The 23,689-nt window shown below is 53.3% G+C and overlaps 1 protein-coding gene across 1 annotated transcript in view; it reads right to left on the reverse strand.

The window, feature by feature from the left end:
• ARRDC1 (arrestin domain containing 1) overlaps window positions 1-8,590 on the reverse strand; it is a 38,899-nt gene extending 30,309 nt beyond the window's left edge. Inside the window, exon 1 of the mRNA XM_085076402.1 lies at window positions 8,389-8,590. Coding sequence (XP_084932528.1) covers window positions 8,389-8,506 — 118 coding nt within the window. The 5' untranslated portion in view covers window positions 8,507-8,590. The remainder of the gene's footprint in view (window positions 1-8,388) is intronic.
• Window positions 8,591-23,689: the final 15,099 nt, after the last annotated feature.

A 23,689-nucleotide genomic window follows, 5' to 3' on the forward strand; every position in this document is an offset into this window, starting at 1 on the left:
AATTGTTCTTTCCCAGCAAGTGCAAAGCCTGGCACTTTCTCCCACCTCGCTGGCAGAACAAGCTGCAATTCCAGTGGAAAAGGAGCAGCCAGGCAGGCTGAGCTCTCTGATGTCCTGGGAACACACCTCTGTCCTGGGAACATACCTCTGTGTGCGACCACCTCCAGCCCTGCTCCACTCTTCCCACACCCTGGAGCAGGTTTGACAAGCTCTTTCCCCAGACAGCCCCTCTGCCCCCGCTGCAGGAGCATCACCCATCACCCTCCACGCTGGGTGCAAAAGCCACTGCAGAAGATAAACAGCCGACTGATCAGGTTTCCCTACTCACCACAAAGAGGTTGATTCACCAGAGCCTACTCCCTTTTCAGACTCTTTCTAAATAAAGGCTTCAAAGAGTTCTGGAAATTCATGCTTAACAGGCTTACTGTAATACCAGAGCACCAGAGCTCCTGTGGGCAGACTCTGCTGTGGGACTGAGTCACACTCGTTTTCTTCTGAGGCTCTCAGATACCCTTTTCTAGGAGGGAAGGCTACAAGTCCTGTTGGCTGGTGCTCATTTTGGCAGACCCTCACTGCCACCCACGACATAGCTGGACACAGCTCTCCTGGCCTCAGCAACAGACAGCCCTGCAGATGTAAAATTCAGGAGATATGACACTTCTCCATCCCCTCCTGGGGCTCAAGGGATGCTCCTGAGAACAAATTCCCCAGCACCCACTTTTGAGAGGAGGAGCACATGCAAAGTCAGCCCAGCACCTGGTGGGACTGGAAAAGGTCAGTCACAGGCTGGACACCCCTGGGGCTGGAAGGACTCAGCACAGACAATGTTCTCACAACCCGGGGTCCTGAGTGAGCCTCTGCCTCCACGGCAGGAGAAAGACCAGAGCAGCACACGCAGGACTGCTCAGCCATCCTGGGAACACGAGTTTTGGTGTGAGGGGTTGAAGCCCACATACAGGGAGAGGAGATAGGAGAATGGAGATAGGCAGCCAGGCAGAATCACACCAAGGGTCTGTCCTCCTGCTGCTCCAGGCACTGAACTCGCAACTCAGCACACAGAACTGCTGAGACACCTCCAAATGATTTAGTGCTGCTGCAGCTCCCAAGCACGAGCCTGGAGCCAGCTCCCCTCCTCCTAGAAGGGGAGGTTTCAAGTGCTTTTTCCTGAAGAGCCTTATTTACAAGCAGTAAAGCAAGCCTGCATTTAGTGCCTCCTCATCCTGGCTGGGTCCCAGCACAGGCAGGTTCTCCTTGGGGAGGCAGGAAGGCACAGCATGGGATGGGAGATCCCAGCCTCACCTGCTCCCTGCTGAGGGTTCCACACATCACACTGAGCTCTCATGCACTGCTTTTGCACATCTCAGTTGTCAAGAAATCTCCCAACCCCAGCATCTTCAGAGAAAACAGCCAGAATCCACTTCACTAAGCATAAGAGCTGCTCCTATGATTTTCTTTGATGCCATTCAACGCAAGCAGCTGGATTCTCTATTTATAGCAAGATCATCAGTTTGGAAAGATGACTTATGTTCTTGTTATTACCAGAGCACCAGATACATAACAAATCCTTGCTGTGCTGGGAGTGCTACAGGTTGGTAAGACAGTGCTCATGGTCAGGCTGGGCTCCTCAGAGATATGAGCAGACAGAAAAGGACCATTTGGGACCTGAGCTGGACCCCTGGGCCCAACATTCAGTCCCTTGCTGACATTCCCCATCAAGAAGGCACCAACTCCTACCCACATACTGAGCTTTCCCCCCTTCTGAGCCAGTTTTATCCCGTTCTTATTGCAGGAAGCATTTGGGATTCAGGAGGGTGTGTTTGGGAGGGGTGAACAGTGAACTGCTGCAGCATTGTTACCTCTGGTCTGAGCTGCCTGAGCCAGAACGACTGACAGAGAGCACAGTGCCGTCAGCAAGAACAAAGGAGTGGAAGTCATAAGCATTAGTGCTCCAGAATGATTCATGCTCCTTGGAAACAGCTTTTGCTACGGATATCTGACAAACTCCGGTTTTTAAGGAAGATTAAGGTGCTCAGAGATCAGGGTGTTTTTAAACTAGGTCTCCAAATAATTCCAGGTTGGCACTAGCTTGCCACCCTCATCTTGTCGAGAGGGTCAAAAACAGCTCCGTACTTACCTTAGGACACCCCATATCCTCTCCACTGCCATCATCCAGCATCTCAAGGTCCCAGTGCATCTGTGGGAATTTACTTGAGCCACACAATTCAGCTACAAGGCACTGGCCACCCTTTTGCACACAGCAATGCCCAGCCACAGGAACCCACTTTCTGGTAAAAGGCCTCTACCCACAAACTTACCCATGGCAAAACACCTCACTGACATGTGCACCCCATCACCTACTTTTTATTTGCCATCAGAGAGAGTGTGGAATGTGGAGTTGCTGTTTAAAAGCCACAACAAGCAGACAGAAGCCTGAACATCTTTGTGGTGTGAATCCATTTCACCTCTGTTTTGGATCCTGGACACAACCCAGGGACTCTGAGCACACACAGAGCACAAGGCAAAAATCCACTGACTGGCAACAGTCTGGTCCTTTGCTCATTTTCTCCTCTCCTTCAGTCTGCATTTCTCCATGAGAGATTTGAAGAGTGACAGATTTTAAGAGCAGCACAAAGAGGCAATTAACTTCCACAGCAACTGCTGTTGCCAGACTCCAGAGGTCACACCAGTAGCCTAAAGGCTATACATTGGTTATCTCAGCAATCAGCCCTCAAGAAAAGAGGCACCAAACCAAAGCCCAGCCCCTGACATGTTTGCCAGCCATTCCAGGAGTAGCTGCCCTGAGCAGGAGAAGGAAAAGACCTTCCCCAATGCCTGGCAGAGCACCTTTCTCTGTGCTTTGGCACAGGTCAGGCCTGCAGCAGCCTCGCAGCACAACCCAACCACCCCACTCCCTTCTTCTCTTGGAAGGGTCTGAGCAGCCCCTCTCCAGACAGCAGAGGAAGATCCACATGTCCATGCTCCTCTTACTGGCTGTGAGAGACTCTAACAAGTCTTCACCAAGTTAAGTGACAGCTCTCGTGTGTCTTCTATACACCTACTTCTTCCCTGGGGATGACTTTCAGCACAAAGTATTCTGCAACACACTCCAAGTGGAGCACACCCATCCCTGCACCTCCCTGGCTACTCCTCCTCTCCCAACACAGCCAGAGATCGAGAGCTGCCTCGGGAGGAGAGGGATGGAAACCCACGGGCTTCTTCCTCCCAGCCAGGGAGCCTCCCTGCCGCCTACCTGACTCCAGCCCTGAAAGACAAGCTCCCTCTCTGACAGCTCTGCGCTGCTCCAGGGAAGGAATAAGCACTCACACCCCGTTTGTCACACTTGGAAGCAAATCAGACAGACAGAACTCCACTCCACTTGTCCTCCCATTTTGTTAAACAAGGGATGGGAGGCCGTGGCATGTCTCCTCGCCAAGGAAAGCAGCAAACAGTTTTTCAGCTGAGCACAAGTGGTGCGCGGGCGGGGGGAGCGGCCAAGAGCAGCTCACTGCAGCAACAAGAGACACAAACCCATCTCGTGATTAGTTATTGACTCCAGAGGAGTTGGAGCTCTAGCAGCAAGCCAGCCAGGAGAGCAAAAATCCCTCTTTTGTTCCCCAGCCTCAGACAGACTTGGCCACACAGCTCCCCGCTGTCTCGCTTCACACAATGAGAAAAGAAAGTTAATCCAGCTCCCCTACAGCAGGAGCCATCCAGCCTGCGGGAGCGATGCTGCAGAGCCATCCATGAGCATTCCTGTGCAGCAGTGCCAGCCTCGCCTCATCCTGGCACCCACTGCTGCTGGTGGATACCAGGCAGCTCAAGAGCCTCATGGGACATTGCCAGGATCACCAGGGACAGTGATGGAGCTGCTCCTGCCCTCCAAACCCCCGGGCCTTGCTCAGCTCTGTGGATCACACTCCCTCCCCACATTGTACCCAAAACAGGGACCAGCCATGGGGTCCCTGCTGCCCCAATGGTGTGCAGGTGACCTAAGCTGCAGCACAGGGATCTCAAATCCTCCTTTATAGACAAACTTCTGACTCAGGATAGAGCCAGACCACCATGCAGAGACTGAATCCACCTTTTCCCCAGCACTTTCCCAAGCCACAGCCTTCCCACAGGAACAATGTTTTCCTCTGTATCAGAGGTCAAGTGGTAGGAGAATCGTGGCCAACAGAGTCCTTTGGTGTCATCCCTTCCCCTCAGGAAGGGCACAGGTTACACACACATCAGAACCACCAAACCCAAATTTTTCCCTACTGCCCCTTCTAGGGAAGAGAAGCTACCTTTTAGTTTGGACACGACTCAGGATTCCAGTGCCCTGCTCTCCATACCCCTTCACAACCAGCTTTCTCTGCTCTCCATTTGAGAAGGAAGAATATTTACTAGATTTAAGATCAGAGAAAGAAATTACGATTCATGGGCTCTCTGCTCTGCAGAAACAGGAATTATGTATCTGTATTTCTAGAGCATGAACAGACACAGGTACTTGTGTCTGGAGCTTTGTAGTTCAAGGGAGTGATTTTGAAGTCAAGTCATCCCTGCATAAACCCGCACAGCCAAATAACAGAGTGGAGAACAGCAAAGTGCTGAAATCTGTTCCGGAAAGCACTTGCTGTTTCTTTACTCTCAGTGACCTGGCAGAGAGGGCTGTTATTTTAACATTACGCTCGTTGAAGCCTCACTGAACGGCAGGCAGCGGGACCGAAATAATCCACATGGCCCCTGGAAGCCACAGAGTTGAGAGGAAAGTGCTCCAGCATCCCCAGGCAGCACAAGCCTTTGTTCCCGCACACTCCTGCCGGCAACCAGGACTGCCTGCCCTGCTCCGAACAAACTGGCGTCCCTCCTCCTCCCTCCAAATTAACTCCATCTCCAGCTGTCCCTGCACAAGCTTCCTGTATGATTAATTATTCTTTGTACACACACGTTTGATGATTTACCCAGCAAGTCAGGCACAATGATTATGAATTCTCCGTTTCCATCAGGGCTCTCCCCTGAGGCTCAGAAGTTTTCTGGCAAGATCCTTCACCCTGGCACAAGCACAGGAAAAAGTGTGACTCCTCAGAAGGTCCACGTGTGTATTGGTTTGAAAACAAACCAGTGGGAGATCACAAGTCAATATTAAAATTAATAGGAAAAATTAATAATAAGTGAAATAATACAAAGAAAAGCACTGACAAAGTCAGATACAACTTGACACCCTGTTAGGGTGGTGGTAGCAGTCCAACTGAAGTAGTTCAGTTCAAGCGGTGATCCTGTGGAAGGTCTGGTCTCCAGCTGAAGGTCCAGTGGTAGCTCTCGTCCTCTGGGAACCCAGTAGACAGGGCTAGCTCAGGCAGTTCCAAGGCCAGGTTATGTCCAGGTGGGAATGCTTAGCTCTTCCCTCCTGGGCAGAGCATCTCACAATGGGATGAGATAAGTCCATGAGTCATTTGGTGGGTCCTTTGTGGCCCATTGTCTGTTATCCGGGGCGGGTCATTAGCAGGTGGTAACAACTAACGGCCCACAGCTGGTGGTAATAGAATACTTAACTACATCTATATTGTAACCTAGGACAACGTGGGTCACCAAGGACCAGTCAGTATTTGTGATGCTGCTGCACGGTCAACTGAAGATGATGTGCTCCTGAACAGCCTTCATTGCTGTTCAGCAACACCACCAGCGTAAATGGGAACATTTATAATCCCAAAAGGTGTGTCCCCAGCTATGCTGTCCTATGACCCAAGATTTCTCGTGTGTTTAGCAAGGCTCAAGGAGCTCTGTTTGTTTGCATTGTCACCTTTCAGAAGGTGTAATTTTCAAGAGCCATAAGTTACCGTGTGAAGAGTCACCTACAGCCTGGTTCCGGCTGTGATCTCACACACTACAGCACTAAGAAGTCACCACACCGGACCCGCCCGGCTCAGGAAATGGAAAGCAGCAAACCTTGGTGCTGTGGGCCAGACCTATGAGGGGTGGGGACTTTGTGTCTTCTCCTGGGAGCAGCTTATTAGTCTGAAAAGTCACAGTTGGCCACAGAAGGTGTGGGGGGTGATATATGCAATGCAAGACAAGTTGATGCCACCCAGCTTTCCCCACACCTCAGCAGGAAGCCAGAGCATGTCAGGTTGTCTGATCCCTCCACTGCTGAGCCCACAGAGCTCAACAGGGCTCAGTAGTCCCTTTAAGATCTCTTTCAGCAGGTGTAACCTGCTGTTACACCAAAAGGGTGTTTCAGCAGCATGTAGAATCTCTTTCTCTGAGGGTGAGACATTTCCTTCATCCAGGAAGAAGGAGACCCCTAGAGATCCCGAGAGATCCCCAGGCAAGTGTGGAGAGTTTAAACACCAAAGACCATAAGGTACAGAGTACACACAGAGAACACACAGCAAAGAGCCACCTTGTGCTTGGCAGAAGTTGGTTTCACATCCAAATGTGACTTCACTGGGTGATTTCAGACACCTGTAATGAAAAGGTTCTGCCCCAGCCTATGAAGCCAAACTGTACAGGAAACTCAGCCTGAAAGCTGCTCAGGTGACCTCAGCACAGCAGAAGAAACAACTACATGGAGCCCACCTCAGATTTTGGCTCTATGCTTCTACCAGCTTTCCTAGAGCTCAGCTGCCCCAGCTCCTACCAAAATCCCTGCACTAGCACCAACACCAGATTCCACAGCAAAACCCCTCCTAAGTTCAGGACCAGTACTTATACCAGACCCTGATGCTTCTCAGAATCAAAGCAATAAGGAAGCAGAAAAAAGATCTTGAACAAAGAGACACCTTCCTCCTTCGCTACAACACCAGCGGGAAGCAAAGGAGAGCTGGTGTAGAGCAGAACCTGGCAGGTCCTCTCCAAATGGGAGTTGTAGAGGCAGCAGCAAGGTGCAGCCATGGCCAGCCGGCAGCACAAGAGGCCAGCACAACCAAACCCTCCAAGGCCAAAGTCTTGTCCCCCCCAGAAGCCCCTTCAGGACGGGATGGAAGTCAATGGGATGGGCTGAGGAGGGAAGTCAGCCAGACTTCATTAAGAACATCTTTGCTGGAAGAAGTGCGTCTGGGAGTACTCTCCGAGGAGATAAACGCTGCATCTGCAACTGTTTTGCTCTGACAGGACTTAAACAGGATACAAGTTTGCACTTGTCCTAGATACTTTTTTCCACAAGAAGCTTCCAAAAAGCTATTGCAGGCAACTGGGAGAGGTGCTCACAAAAGGAAGGCACAGGCAAGCATAGGCACCATCATCCAGGCTGACGGCTCTTGAACAGAGACTTCGCATTTTACATTACTTGGTCTTTTTTCCCCCTCCAATAATTTGTTACAAAGGAAGCAGCATGCACACACGAGAAGCAAGCAAGACCTCAGGGAAAACAGCAAATCGCTTCACATTTCCACAGCACTGAGCACAAAGCTGACTTGCAAATGCGAACGACTTCTCTAGGGCGGGGGAGGAAGCTCCCGGTTTGGATGATCCGAACCCGGCACCTCATTTCCCTGTAGTCCAGCCCCATCCCCCTGTCCTGACGGACTGCACCAGCCACGAGCATGGCCTGAGCCTCACACGGAGCAACAGCCACGCTGTACCCAAACACCTCCTGCTCCAGATCGCTGCTGCCCAGCGGGCACTCTCTCCCCTGGCACACACAGCACCTCATACACAGCCTGGACATCTCCCAGACTAGCGCAGCCACAACTCAAACACCCAAGTTCATCCAAGACATTACAACACGGCTGCTCGCTGCGGACGGTGCCTGCGAGCCGGGGGCTGGGTGGGTACCGCTCCTGCCAGGACACAGCATCGCCCTCCTCCTCCCTCCTGCCGGGGCAGCGCTGCTGCCCACCGGGACACGGCATCGCCCACCTCCTCCCATCGCCCTGCCCTAACACATTCGGGCTCCGTCCGACCCAGGAGCTCCGTCCGACCGGGCTCGGCGTTCGAGGGCGATGCCGGCAGCGCAGGGAAGCCGCAGGGCTCCGGGAAAGCAGAACGAGGCGGCCGAGCTCCTCCACCACCTCCCGCTGCCACCCTGGGCACCCGCCAGCTCCGGAGGCTGCTGTGGCACAGCCCCGCACTGGGCGGTTTTGGGAAGGGGGTGGGGAGGCTGTTCGCTTATTTATGGGATGGGAGCAAAAAGTAAGAGGAGGAAGCGGAGGAGGAAATAATCCAGCAGGTTGCTCCCATCAGCCCCTCCCGGGCCGCCGCATGGCAGTAGGGGCAGCAGCGATGGGGCAGCCCCGGAGCCCTCTGTCCCCAGAGCCGGGGAAGGGAACCCGCCTGCTGCCCGGCACCATCCCCACGGCGCCCCGCGGGCCGGGGCAGCCCGTGAACCCCCCCGGGATATCCGCACCGCCGTGTGTCCCCGCGGGCTGCGGGCACGGCACGGCAGGGCACGGCAGGCCGCGGGCTCACCTCGATACTGCAGCGAACCCGAGAGCCGCACGGTGACGGTGCCGGCCAGCGGCTCGCCGGGGCTGTAGACGACGCGGCTGTCGCCCAGGCGGATCTCGAAGAGCTGCACCTTCCCCATGGCCGCGCCGGCCCGGCCGCTCCGCTCGCCGGCTCCGCTCGTACCTGCGGCCCGCGCTGTGCCTGCCCCGGCAGGCGGGACCCGCCCCGAGCCCGCCCCGGCACGCCCCGCCCCGGCCGCGCTGAGGGAGCGGGGCGGGCCTCAGGGACGGGGCAGCGCTGCGGCCGGGCGGCGGGCGAGGGGCGGCCGGTGGGTCCCTGACTGCTGAGGGAACGGGCCAGTTGTGCGGCCAGGCTGTGAGGGAAAGGAGCAGGTTGTGGGGCTGGGCTGTGAGGGAAGAGGCAGCTGATGGATCCCTGAGTGCTGAGGGAAGGAGCAGGTTGTGGGGCTGGGCTGCGAGAGAAGGAGCAGCTGATGGATCCCTCATTGCTGTGAGAGAAGAAGCAGGTTGTGGGGTCAGGCTATGAAGGAAGGGGAAGCTGATGGATCCCTGGCTACTTTAAGGGAAGGAGCTGTTTGTGGGGCTAGGCTGTGAGCGAAAGGGCAGCTCCAGGGGTTGGGCTGTGCTGGGAGGGAAGGGATTGATTTTCGGGTCAAGCTGTGAAAGAAAAGTAAGCTGATGGGTAGCTGATTACTGAGGGAAGGGGCTATTTATGGGGCCAAACTGTGAGGGAAGGGGAAGCTGATGGATCCCTGACTGCTATGAGGGAAGGGTCCTTTTGTGGGCTGGGAGAGAAGGAGAAGCTTGTAGGGCTGAGCTGTGAAGGAAGTGGCAGCTGATGGATCCATGACTGGTGTAAGAGAAGGAGCAGGTTGTGGGGTCAGGCTGTGAGGACAGGGGCAGCTCCAGGGGCTGGGCTGTGCTGGGAGGGAAGGGGCATGTTGTGGGGTCAGGCTATGAGGGAAGGAACAGGTGATGGATCCCTGTCTGCTATAAGGGAAGGAGCCAGTTATGGAGCCAGGGTGTGAGGGAAGGGACGGGTTCTGTGATCATGTTGTGAGGGAAGAAGCCGCCTGCCCAGGATGGGGCCATCTTGCCTCCTGGTGATCCCTGCTCCCTGTAATCTCATTTCCTCCCTGTAATTCTCCAGGCCCAGCTGTCACCTCTCCCTGCTCCTGTTTTTATAACCCCAGTCGCTTTAAGTGTCCAGTAAGAGGCAAAGATACCCGACAGCCACCTGGGACTGGGGCTGAGGAGTCAGTGACGGCCCCATGCTCCCCGTGGACCAGCGGGTGAAGGTCAGGGTGTGCCAGGAAGCCAGGGATGACCAGCACGCTTCATACACTTGCCATGTTTCCCTGTCATCTCTGCCTGATTGAATAAAAACCATCTGTAAAACCCACACCAAAGGCAGCACCGGGAAAAGGCACCTCCCGGCCGCTGGCGAGCGGGCTGTGTACACAGGCAGAATGAGTAAGTGTAAAAGGAGCTGTTTATCTGCAGAGCACACCCAGCCCGGACCTGGCTGGACAGACAGACGTCCTCCCACTGCCCTGCAGTGATGCCAGCCCGGGCGTGCGGGGCTGAGGGACCCTCCGTGCTGCCCTGTGGTGGCTGTTGCAACCTGAAACTCCTCACAAAGCACCAAGGAGTTCGTGTGCTCCGGGCACACGGGGCTCCTGCTGGGAAGCCCTTGCAGGCCCTCCCTCCTCCGGCGTTTAAGAGCTACCTCTTGTTTCCAGGCTGCGTGTAGTCACAGGCTACAGACAACCGAGAGACCTGTGCCAAGGCTTTCTGCAGCTCATCTCCTCCCGCAGGGCGTACCCTGGGATCCATCCGCACACCGCTCTCCTTGTGCTGCCCTTAGCTTTTGTTTTCCCAGGCTAGGCACGCCAATTTGCTCCAGCCTTTTTATTTGGTAATATGAGCCTGCAGCCTCTTTCATCAGTCTCTGCAGCCCCTGTTTAGCTCTGCCAGCAAAACCAAACAAATTAGGAGAAGCGGGGGTGAAAACACCCTGAGCCACAGCAGATTTTACTGAACCTGCTTCCCCCATGGAAAGTGGCCAAAGGCTCATGGCTTGGTGCACAATCGGGGCCACCCCATCCCTGGGACAACATTGGCGCCCTTGCCCCAAAGGGACACCACACATGTGACAACTTGGCGTGGAAAAACCCTTCACCAAACCTGAGCCCCTCATGCTGTGCTGCAGCTTCTCCTGACACGGAGATTTATGTGCCTTGTTTGCAGAGAAGTTAATTTTAAGCACAGCAAAGTTGCTTGCCCAAGGTCACAATGTAAATGAAAGGGATTCCTGCACCAGGAGCTGAACAAAAGCACCCAGGCATAACTACAGTACTGCAAGGATCTTTTTCCTATGTATACAGGGATCCTTGTCATGTCATGGCCAGCAGTGATGCCACAGCATTGATCCATCCCCTGGATCACAGGTACACTGTGCATAGCAGTCTGTAAAACGTAACTAGATGGATATAATTGGAACACGGAGAAGAGAAGGCTTCAGGGAGACCCCATTACAGCCTTCCAGCACCTTAAGGAGGCTTATAAAATGGAAGGACAGGGACCTTTTATACGTGCATAAAGTGACAGGAGAAGGGGCAGTGTTTTCAAACTGACAGAGGGCAGGGTTAGATTGGATATTAGGAAAAAAATCTTTACTTAGAGGATGGAAAGGCCCTGGCACAGGTGCCCAGAGAAGCTCCGGCTGCCCCCGGATCCCTGGAAGTGTCCAAGGCCAGGTTGGACAGGCTTGGAGCAGCCTGGGATAGTGGAAGGTGGCCCTGCCCGTGGCAGGGAGTGGCACAAGATGATCTTTAAGTTCCCAAGCCAGTCTGTGATTCTGTAATTCAGTGTATTCAATGTCTGCAGTGCCAGGGCACCCAACATGCCTTGGTGATGCCAGATCCAGGAGGATTTTACTCATTGCAGTTAAAACATGTGTTTACATTCCTGCCTCCCAGCTCACCTGCCCATGCCCCGGAGTCAATCCTCTTATCTACTTGTGTGAGGAGTCACTGGAGTTAAAACTCTGAGCTGGCAAAAAAAAAAAAAAAAAAAAAAAAAGCAAGCTAAGGATGTTTACTAAACTGCCATGATATGCTTTCTGACATTGTTGGCTATTGTTTTGCTTTAAAAAAAAATGTTTTGAAGAGTTTTGTTGTTGCAGTGGAAAGTCTCACTTCCTCTGCATTCTTTCTGCTCTCCCTTCCTCCTTTTCCCCTTATTAAAAGAGAAATTTAAAAAGAGAGAAGAAAAACAAATGTCAAGACAAGCTTTAGAATAAAATTTTCCTCTCAGATGTCACCACATTCCCGTAACTACAAGGAATATGGTATTTTCTGCAAAGAACATAGTAGTTATGAAAAAAAAAAATTATCAATAAGCGCTCCTCAACAACACCTGAGCCATGCTCTGCCAGCAGCACAGATGAGCTTCAATCACAGGTTCTGGGAGAGCAGCTGCGAGTTCTCTCACATGTGGGCAAAATGTGCCCACGAAGGGCTCAGCTGTGGCTGCTCGACTACCAATACATGAATTGTCAGAGACACACAAGACTCCATCGTCAAGTCACAGGCATTGCCTTGTGACTTAAATGCGTTCCTCTCGGCTTTTTAGGAGTTTCCACCTGCGCCTGGTGACACGGAGGAGGCACAGCCCCCACCTGACTGTGCCTCAGTTTCCCCCGCGCTGGGGCTGAGCTGAGCGAGGTAGCCGGGGCTGCTCAGGCAGAGGCACCGCGGAAATGCCTGGGCATTCCTGGCCCGTGACTGATGCCGGGTTAACGATGTGAGCGCGGCTGGGTGAGGCAGCAGCACGTTACCCCCGGGGCAGTTTGTATCTCACGAGGTCATTTCCACCTGCCCGACGCTCCGGGGCTCCTTCGTGGCTGCAGGGGAGAGGAGCGAGCCTGGCTGGTGCTGCTCGTCACCGTGGGGACACCCAGAGCCTCTCCAGCTCTCTTGTTAAAAGATGTGGAGTTTTAGCCCTCAATTCTCTTGCTTTTGCTTTTCCAACCTCTTTCCTCTCCTACTGGGGCTGGCGAGGGAGTGACACCACACCCCATAAGGGCAGGCAGCGGAGTGGCTGTGATGGAGGGGGAAATAAAGGCGCAGAGCTAATGGAAGTTGGCCTTTAGGTATCTTAAGTTTCTCAAACTAAAATACACAGATGTGAAGAGCCATGGAGGGCTCCCTATGCTACACACACTGGTAACCGTTCTGTATTCCTGTGTAAGCAAAATCCATTATGCTGATATATTTATATCACACTTAGGTTTATTACCTTTCTAAATAATTTCCCTGCTTACCTCACTGCCTCACCACTTCTCAGCTGATTAGCTGGCCGGTCAACTACGTCATTTGATACCAAGAGAAACAATTACTCATTTGTTTCAGGCTGACACCTTCCAGCAGTTCAGGCAGAGGTGGTAGCGTTCAGCCACACCTCCCTGCACACCCTCCCTCTCCTCACTGGAGGCCACAGCCAAGGTCTCCTGACCCCCTTCTGTGTGTTCATCTGCATGGCAGCTCCCAGGCAGCTTCCCCAAGGGTGGTGTTGGAGCTGGATGTCCCTCCAGTGCTGCATGAATCTCTGGGATCAACATGATAGAATTATAGACTGGTTTGGTTTGGGAGGGATCTTAAAGCCCATCTCATTCCTCCCCCTGCCATGGGCAGGGACAACTTCCACTATCCCAGGCTGCTCCAAGCCCTGTCCAGCCTGGCCTTGGACACTGCCAGGGATCCAGGAGCAGCCACAGCTTCTCTGGGCAACTCTGGCACAATGTCCCAGGGCTCTGCAGCAGCTCCCCACTGCTCCTGGAACTCAACCAGACACAAGGGCCACCAGCCCCACCACAACCTGACTCCTGGGAAGATGAGAGGGGAGCAGGAAGAGATTAAAAACAGCCCACAGAGCAGAGCCAGGAGGCACCACTGCTGAGGAGCTCTGCAAGGAGGGCAGGCAGCTGCTTTGGGCTCCATCCCATGGATGCTTCGCCACCCTATACCCTGAGAAAGTGCCCCAGGCCTCATTCAAGAGGTAAAAAAGAGACTGAAATGTAAGGGACTCTAACAGCATAACAAATAATATTGGCTTACCCTCACATGTGTGCCTGATTATGGAATAATTTGGCTGAGACACCACCAGAGGGACTGCCCTTCACCAAGCAAGAGAAACCCTGCCATGCCCCCTGGCAGTTTGCTTCCGCTGCTCATGCCCTTTGTGCCAATGTGCACACCTGCTCTTCAGTCCAAATTTGGCAGCTTCAGCCCCTGCTTCTTGTTCTGCTTTTCTCTGACACTAAAGAGTCCTTTGGTGCCACCTCCTTTCTCCTTGCAATGGTATTTACACACCAGAATAAAGACATCTCTTGATGTCTGTGGTAAACAGAGCGATTTGAGCTCTTCCAGCCTCTCCCTGTAACGCATTTTCTCCAGCCCCCATGTTATTGTGCTGGTTTGTGTCTGTGCAAGCCCACGGACTGGCATTTGTGTGTCGACTGCAATGTGCATGCAGGAGCAGCCTCCCACATACAGGCACGTGCACAGGCAGGAGTCGATGCATTAAAGCTCATTTACATCCATGAGCACAGAGGTACACACAGGTCCTACAGTTCACATCACTGGGGGCCAGGAGAGCACCCCTGGGTAACACACAGGGTGCTCCTGGCCTGGTCTTCTCCCCCATCCATGAACACTTATCCCTGGGATTCCTAAGGCAGTTCCTCCTAATCCTGCCCCCACAAGCCATGGAGAAAGATGAGGGCAGGGAGAGTGAAGCCCCCAGCTGAGGCAATGACAGATGACATGGTCCAGATGACAACCATCCCTTCACATGGGTGCTGTGGCTTTGATCAGTTAATGCCCAGCCAGCACCTGGCGAGCCTCACTAGAAAATCCTTAGAGAGAGGCGAGGCATTAATTACTGTTATTATAATTCTAATTGCACTGCCTGGATTTCTTTCCTTTGCTGGACGAGTTCCCGTTGCTCAGCATGGGCCTAGGGAGAAGGACTGGAGGGTGAGATGCTTGTCCTCCCTTCCCTGTGGGGCTCAGCATCTGTGGGGACAGCAGTTTGTTTGCACAGCCTACAAGCACTGGGAACAGGAGGATTCACCCACTCGACCTCAATGATCCCAGTGGGACCTCGCCTGAGAAAAAACGGAAACCACAGGCTGGATTCTCATACTCCAGCACCACACAGGATTTTGCATTTTTCCCTCCCTACAAAAAGATGTTTCATAGACTCATGGAATAACCTGAGCTGGAAAGGACCCACAAGGACTATCAAAGTCCAACTGCTGGCCCTGCACAGGACCTCACCAAGAATCACACCGTGTTTATCAGGACCAGGGAAAGGCAGCAGTTGTTGTTCTAAACATAGGAGCAGGCTGAGGTCAAGGGTCTCATGGAGATTTCTCCAGGGAAACACTGTGCTGTGGGAGCAGGGCAGCCCCATCCCCAGCTGTCTGCCATCCCTAGAGATGTCCTGGGCAGGCAGAGAGTCCAGCAGCATAAGATCTCTAACCCTGCCTGATACCACCAGAGGAGCAAGACATCTGGATCCTGTATTTGACCTGTTTCTCATGCCTTCCTCCCCTTCACTGCCCAGTTTGTCCCTTTTCTGCTGTAACAGGTCCCTCCAACAATATCACAGCACAGCTGCCCAGAGCAGTGACCCATTACAGCCCCAGCCACAGCTCTTCCCACACTCCTAATGTTTGATTCTGTCCCTCCAAGTGGAGATCACTTCTCTACCACAGACTCACCATTAGGGCAGTGACATCTCATTAACCACTCCCAGACAAGGTCCACAATCACACCTCCTGCACCCCTTACACCTAAATCCACTGAATTCCTCACAGAAATGGCCGAGGAACACTCACGTTGTTGGCTGTAGGGGACACAGCCTGTGACAGAGCCAGTGACGACAATGGTGACATGAGACCACCACAGCTGCCAACCAGAGGATTGGATCTGTGTGGCTCAGCAGCCCCCTGCTAGGATTAATTCACTCAAGAAGCCCAGATGTCCCAGTTCTAGCTGATAAAAAGCTATGGCATGGCCCCTGACCTACATGTCAGGGACAAAAGTCACAAAAAAATCCCCCAGAAATCCCTCAACCCTCCACACAACCCCAGGGGAGGTGTCTGGGGAGAGGACATTGGGCACCAAGGGCCACATCAGTGACACAGCTGGAGAGCCCTGGGGTGCAGGCACCCCACAAACACCCCTTCTCCTCTCCCACACCTGATTGCCTGTGACAGCTCATGGAGAATCCCATTCCCTCTCCCAGAACACATCTCCCCACCCCACTGCTGATAAAAACATTTCATTTTAGTGCTCATCACCAGTCACTCCATGTGTCCAGAGCAAAATATAGCAATCCCCAGCATGGAGAAACATGTCCCAGCAGCTGCTCGTGCAGGAATGCAGAGAGCAGCCCTCTGGGTATGTGCTGCAGCAGGATGTCTGAGCTAAAGCATGGCTTGGTGACAGAGCAGATGCACCCGGAGGACCAAGGCTCAGGGTGACACTGAGCCCCCTCCACCTGCTGATGAGAGTGGGGCTAACAGTCCAAATCCTGGTGACAAAGCCAAGGCTCCTCTTCCAAATAAAACCACCCCTCCATGGTGTAAGGTGACATGCAGAGCCCTTCCCCATCACCCAGGACCTGGGCGAGGGACAGGATGGCACCCCAGCAGTGCTGACACAAGGACACCCCATGGATGTGCCAGGCCAGGCATGCAGGGGAAGGAGTTAATCGCTCACCCAAGCTGCTGCTGAAGCAGCGCTCTGGCTCTGCCCGAGGGCACCATCAGCCGCGGCACATTTTTCATTGTGAAGTAATGCTCTCCAAAGCAGTGTGCTGGCTGGCTGCATCGGGGGCGACGCTGGGGGAGGAAGCCGGGGGAGCACAGGTGTCCCCAGCTATGGCACCTTGCTGTTCCTACCCCTGCTCACCGGGGCTGCCTGGGGACTGTGCCTTTCCAGGTATTTCCCTTTCCCAAGTCATTGTTTGGGTTTCCATGAGCTAATCCGCCAGTCTCAAAGGTCACCGCTCCGAGGCCAGCCAGAGCCGTCACACGGCAGGTGAGTCACACCTGGCAAACCTGCCCTGGCCAGCGCAGGAGGCAGCGCTAAAACGTCCTCCACTGCCAGCACGGGAGCAGTGCCTTCCCCTTTCACACACTGGCACAGTGCTGCTCACCAGGTGAGTCCCTGCCCACGCCAGAACTGCGGGCTGGACACCTTCCCCAGCCCGTGCCACCGCCAGCTGAGGGGACGTCTGCGACATGTTCTCACCCAGTGACCCGGCAGCAATGACGCCCCTGCAGCCACTTGCTTTGCGGCCCTTGTATTGGGCCAGTTGGCAAAAATCAAAGCCACTGTCCCCAGAGGATGGAGCAGCTAGTGACAGGTTCTATGAGCAGTCCCTGGGACACTGCTCCTGCCAGCAACCCCCAGCTCTCTGCATGGAGGAAAACTCCTCATCCCGCCTGCACAGGTCCATTGGGGATGCAGGGTGGTGACAAAAACAATTCAAGTGGTTTTGGTGTGGCCCAGGGCTGGACCTGGGTGCAGAACTGCCCTCGGGTGATAGCCAACGCCTGCCACTGTGAGGGCAGTGATGGGAAAAGCCTCAGTGCTCTGCCTGTCTCCACGCCTCCCATACTGATGGGAGCTGAGCAAGATGAGCTTCTGCACGTCCCTGTTCACTCCCTCCACACTGCCTCTGTGGGGAAACCTGCCCAGGAACCATCACCCAGTTTTCCCACTGAGACAGAGGGAGCTGAAGACACTGTGCCACCTCGAGGACCTGTCCGAATGCAGGATCCCAAAGGGGCTGAGTCAAGCAGCACATCAGGGGCAGCAGAGAGAGCCTCGAGCACTCAGGAGAGGTACGAGGGTACAACCTGGCAGAAGGAGGCAGAAAAACAACCAGTGGGTGCAGCCAGGAGGGCAGAGCCTTGTAGAGCCTCATACAGACATCCAGGAGTTTCATCCACTAAACTGAAAGCCAAGAGCAGATCAGCTTGTTCCAACAGCATGAGTCAGAAAGCAAAGGAGGACAGAGCAGCACTGAGGTATCTACAAGACCCAAAACAGCTTTTTTCTTCCCCAGATTTTGTGCCAGTGGGAAAACACACCCTGAGCACTGAAGAGCTGGTTAATAAGCCTTGGGACCTTTGTCTGAGGACATGGAGGGGAAAATCTTGGTATGCCTGAATTAATACAGCCAGGATAACTGTTAACAGCATGCTTCATCTCCCTGAGAACACGTGGGTGAGGTGAAAACATCCCAGGCACAGTGTGGGTCCATCTCCATGGAGCTCACTCCAGGACAAGACAATCATCCCAGCTAAATCTGTCCAGATTGATTTTATCCCTCAGGGCTGGAGTTTTCTTTTAGATCAGCTGCTGCCAAATCTGTCAAACTTTTGCTTTCCCTGAACTACAATATCACAGTTATATTTCCCCACCCTCCCCACCTTCCTGGGATCTTCAGGTAGTTTAGGATTAAACCCATTCCTTTACTAGCAGCTCTCTTTCCCAACAGCACCCACCACCTTGGCACATTCCTGCCACGGAGTATATTTCAAGCCCAACCCTATCTACAGCTATTTTTACAGAGTCCTTCTAAAACCTGCCTTGCACTGACATTTCAGCCGCTGAAAACACCTGCCCGGGTGGGAGTCAAGGCCAACAAATGCATTTAATTTGTGTTATTAGAGTTACCAGGCTAGAGCAGCACCAGAAGAAATAGCTTCATATATAAAAAGCAGGAGAAACAGCTTCGTTTGTGTTAGGGTCATCTCTCCACCAGACACCTGCCTGACAGCAGCTACAGCCCAGCCTCTCTCTCTCCTTTTGTTGGGCAGCTCTGCTGATATAATTTCACTGCTGGCCCTCCTTGCTGCAAGCCAAGCACCTGCAGAAACTGCAAAGGGCTTAACTGAAAAAGAGAAAGACATTATGGCAATTACATCTCATCATCCTCTGCAGATACATTCCTGCTCGTGGCATCCCATCACTGGCATCACTCCTCAGCAGCTGCAGGGAGTAAAGATTGAGGAAGAAATTGAATTCCACACACCCAACACTTTATTTTCTCCTGTAGCCCTTTGCACAACCTCCTCATCCCACCCATCGGGGCACAGCAAGGGCCAGGGGCACCCAGAGGTCCAGGAAGCCAGAAGAGACCCCACAGCTACAAGGCAGAGTCTCACCAGCAAATTCCTGTCCCTCTGTTCTCAAGGATGCCATATCCAGGGATGGTAGAAATGTTCATCCAGGAGTCCAGATCATCAGGAAAGTTCCCTACAATGAGGCAGGTCTGAAATCAAGCCAGAAGAATCAACCTGCAGTTCAGGATGAGGCTTGGTGAGGGCAATCAGGTGAGACACAGCCTGGGGATCTTCTGACAGGCCTGCAGTCCATGGGTTAAGCTCTGGGTGACCAACGCTGGAGAACAATACTCCTCAGTGAAACTCAAACAAAGGACTGATGGTTCTGGTAGAGCTTAAACAAACATCTCAGAGCCTCTCAGGGTGGGAATCCAGCTGAGGCTGATCACAGCCATTAAAGCCTGTTGGTGGCCAGACACCCCATGCAGATCCCTTGTAGCCCCCAGCCTGCATCTGGCGGCTGCTTCTGATGGGTTTTCTGGCCCTGTTCACCCATCAGCAGGACTGAGGGCTCAGGAGGGGTGCTGGGGTGAGCAGAGGGAGCTGCTGCAGGTCATCAAGGACTCCTTTGAGGATGCTGCTCTAGGAACACCTGGGGGAAGAGGATTCTTTGCAGAACTTTCTCAAGCCAATCATCAAAGTGCTGCTGTGACCTCATGGGGACTCTGGCCATCCCAGTGTGACTGAGACAAGCTGGGACTGAGGGGCTGGTCTGCTCTGCACTGTCACAGCCTCTGCTGCCTTCTCTCCCAAGAGCAGGGGACAGGCCTGGTGGTTCCTCTCACACCTGGGTACAAGCCCCAGCTGAACCCAAACTGCTCACCTTGAGACCATTTGCCCCCTACAAACACCCCCAGGCTGTGAGTGCTGCCCCAGGGCACTGCATTGCTCAGGATTGCTCAGCTTTGCACCATCTAGATTTTTTTTTTTCAGCAGCAGCAGCAGCTGGGTCCTGCCATGGTAACAGGCTTTCCTGGAAAGTCTGATTGCTGCATCTTCCCAGCAGTGAGGGAGCAGCAGGTCTCAGGCAGCATGATCCCTTCCCCAGAGCCCCTGGGACCAAGCCCCAGCTCGGATGTGGAGAGAGGGTGTAGTAGCAGCAAAACAAGAAGAGCCATCGTGCATTGCCAGGTCACTGCAGCATCACCCTCACAGCAGGACACTGCTGTCACCTGGGGTGTCTTGGTTTGAAAACAAACCAATGGGAGATCACAAGTCAAGATTGAAATTAAAAATAAGTGAAATAATACAAGGAAAAGCACTGACAAAGTCAGATACAACCTAACACCCTGTTAGGGTGGTAGTAGCAGTCCAACTGAAGTAGTCCAGTTGAAGCGGTGATCCTGTGAAGGTCTAGTCTCCAGCTGAAGATTCAGTAGTAGCTCTGGTCTTCTGGGAACCCAGTAGACAGGGCTAGCTCAGGTAGTTTTAAGGCTAGGTTATATTCAGGTGGGAACACCTGGCTCCTCCCTCCTGGGCAGAGCATCTCACAATGGGATAAGTCCATGAGTCACACGGTGGGTCCCTGATGGCCCATTGCCTGTCATGCGGGGTGGGTCATTAGCAAGTGATAATAGCTAACGGATGGCCCATTGTCTGTCATCAGGAGTGGGTGATAGCAGCTAATGGCCCACAGCTGGTGGTAATAGAATACTTAACTACATCAATATTGCAACCTAGGACATTATCCACCCCTTATTCTATTACCATCTACACAGTTCTCACTTAAGATAAGGTCTCCTTGTGGGACACAACGGGTTTCCCCATCTGCCTGCATCACCCACCAAGTATAACCAGGTCCTTGGGCAAAAACAACCCCACGGATGGGCTTGCCTTTGCCTGAGGTGGGACTAATCCAAACAGTCTTTCCTAAAAAACCTCTTATGTGTACCACAGGGACTTTATCTCCATCCACTGTGTGCAAAGGTTCGGACTCGGCAGGACCGGCTCGATTGATAGAACCCCTTGTGTTAACCATCCAGGTGGCCTTTGCTAAGTTCAGTTCCCAATTTTTGAAGGTTCCCCCGCCAAGTGCCTTAAAAGTTGTCTTAAGTAGTCCGTTGCACCGTTCAACTTTCCCGGCAGCTGGTGCATGATAGGGGATGTGGTATATCCATTCAATTCCGTGTTCTCTAGCCCAGGTGCTTATGAGGCCATTCTTGAAATGGGTTCCATTGTCAGACTCGATTCTCTCAGGGGTACCATGTCTCCACAGGACTTGCTTTTCCAGACCCAAGATGGTGTTCCGGGCAGTAGCATGAGGCACAGGGTAGGTCTCTAACCATCCCGTAGTTGCTTCCACCATGGTCAACACGTAGCGCTTTCCTTGGCGGGTTTGGGGAAGTGTGATGTAGTCAACTTGCCATACTTCCCCATACCTGTACTTTGACCATCGTCCACCATACCAAAGAGGCTTCACCCGCTTGGCCTGTTTGATTGCAGCGCAAGTCTCACAGCTGTGGATGACCTGTGAGATGTTGTCCATGGTCAAGTCCACCCCTCGGTCACGAGCCCACCTGTATGTCGCATCTCTCCCTTGATGACCAGAGGCATCATGGGCCCAACGAGCTAGAAATAATTCTCCTTTGTGCTGCCAGTCCAGATCCACCTGTGACACTTCCACCTTGGCAGCTCGGTCCACCTGCTCTTTGTTACGATGCTCTTCATTAGCCCGACTCTTAGGTACATGTGCATCCACGTGTCGAACTTTCACGGTCAGCTTTTCTGCCCGGGCGGCGATGTCTTGCCAAATCTCAGCGGCCCAGATGGGTTTTCCTCTGCGCTGCCAGTTAGCCTTTCTCCAGCGATCTAACCATCCCCCTAGCGCGTTGGCTACCATCCAGGAGTCGGTGTAGAGATAGAGCCTTGGCCATTTCTCTCGTTCGGCAATATCCAAAGCCAGTTGGATGGCTTTAAGCTCTGCGACCTGACTCGATCCACCTTGTCCCTCAGTAGCCTGTACAGCTTGTCGTGTGGGGCTCCATACTGCAGCTTTCCATTTCCGATCTGCGCCGACAATTCGGCAGGAACCATCGGTGAAGAGGGCATAGCGTCTTTCACTCTCTGGCAGTTCATTATACGGGGGTGCTTCCTCGGCACGTGCTACTTGCTCCTCTGCTTCTTCTGAAGATAATTTAAAAGTCTCACCTTCAGGCCAGTTTGTTATAATTTCCAGAATCCCAGGGCGTTTTGGGTTTCCAATACGGGCGCGCTGTGTGATGAGGGCAATCCATTTGCTCCACGTGGCATCAGTGGCATGGTGGGTAGAGGGAACCCTTCCCTTGAACATCCACCCCAGCACTGGCAGTCGGGGTGCAAGGAGAAGTTGTGTTTCTGTGCCGATCACCTCTGAGGCAGCTTGGACTCCTTCGTAAGCTGCCAAGATTTCTTTCTCGGTGGGAGTGTAGTTGACTTCAGACCCTCTGTAACTTTGACTCCAGAATCTCAGTGGTCGACCTCGGGTCTCGCCAGGCACCTTCTGCCAAAGGCTCCAGGACAGACCATGGCTCCCGGCTGCAGAGTAAAGCACATTCTTTACCTCTGGTCCTGTCCTGACTGGTCCCAGGGCTACCGCATGAGCGATCTCCTGTTTGATCTGGGTGAAAGCTTGCTGCTGTTCAGGGCCCCAGTGGAAATCGTTCTTCTTGCGGGTTATGAGGTAGAGAGGACTCACGATCTGGCTGTACTCAGGGATGTGCATTCTCCAAAAGCCTATGGCGCCTAGGAAAGCTTGCGTCTCCTTCTTGTTGGTTGGTGGAGACATCGCGTTGATCTTATTGATGACCTCAGAAGGAATCTGACGCCGTCCGTCTTGCCACTTTACTCCCAGGAACTGGATCTCTCGGGCAGGTCCCTTGACTTTACTCTTCTTGATGGCGAAACCGGCTTCCAGGAGAATTCTGATGATTTTCTCTCCTTTCCCAAATACTTCCGTTGCTGTGTCCCCCCACACAATGATGTCATCAATATACTGCAGATGTTCTGGAGCCTCACCCTTTTCCAGAGCAGCCTGGATCAGTCCATGGCAGATAGTAGGACTGTGCTTCCACCCCTGGGGCAGTCGGTTCCACGTGTACTGCACACCTCTCCAGGTGAAAGCAAACTGAGGCCTGCACTCTGCTGCCAGAGGAATGGAGAAAAAGGCGTTGGCAATGTCAATGGTCGCATACCACTTTGCTGCCTTGGATTCCAGCTCATACTGAAGTTCCAACATGTCGGGTACAGCAGCACTCAGTGGTGGTGTGACTTCATTCAGGCCACGGTAATCCACCGTCAGTCTCCATTCTTCACTGGACTTACGCACTGGCCATATGGGGCTGTTAAAGGGTGAGTGAGCCTTGCTGACCACCCCTTGGCTCTCCAGTTCCCGAATCATCTTATGGATGGGGGCCACAGAGTCTCTGTCAGTGCGGTATTGCCGGCGGTGCACTGTTGCTGTAGCAATTGGTACCTGCTGTTCTTCAATTCTCAGTAGTCCTACAGCAGACGGGTTGTCTGAGAGACCAGGCAGGCTATTCAGTTGTCTTATGTCTTCCGTCTCTACAGCTGCTATCCCAAAAGCCCAGCGATGTCCCTTCGGGTCCTTGAAATATCCACTCCTGAGATAATCTATGCCGAGGATGCATGGGGCGTCTGGACCAGTCACAATGGGGTGTTTCTGCCACTCATTCCCAGTTAAACTCACTTCAGCTTCCAGTACAGTCAGCTGCTGGGATCCTCCTGTCACCCCAGAAATAGAAATGGGTTCGGTCCCCACATACCTGGATGGCATCAGGGTGCACTGAGCGCCGGTGTCAACCAAAGCCGTGTATCTTTGTGGGTCAGACGTGCCAGGCCATCGGATCCACACAATCCAATAGATCCGATTATCCCTTTCCTCTACCTGGCTAGAGGCAGGGCTCCTCTAATCCTGTTTTTGGTGCACGATGTTCTTCTCCTGTAAATGTGTTCCTGAGGTCCCTTCAAGAGGATCAGTCATATTATCCTTTCCATTCTGTCGGGGGTTCTGTCCACAAGAGACTGGGGCAGTGTTGTACCTAGATGAGCCTCCTGAAGTGGATGTTTCTGTTTTCAATTCACGTACCCGGGCTGC

This window comes from Lichenostomus cassidix, chromosome 17, assembly GCF_008360975.1.
Source record: "Lichenostomus cassidix isolate B80296 chromosome 17, HeHo_3.0, whole genome shotgun sequence".
Classification (NCBI taxonomy): domain Eukaryota; kingdom Metazoa; phylum Chordata; class Aves; order Passeriformes; family Meliphagidae; genus Lichenostomus; species Lichenostomus cassidix.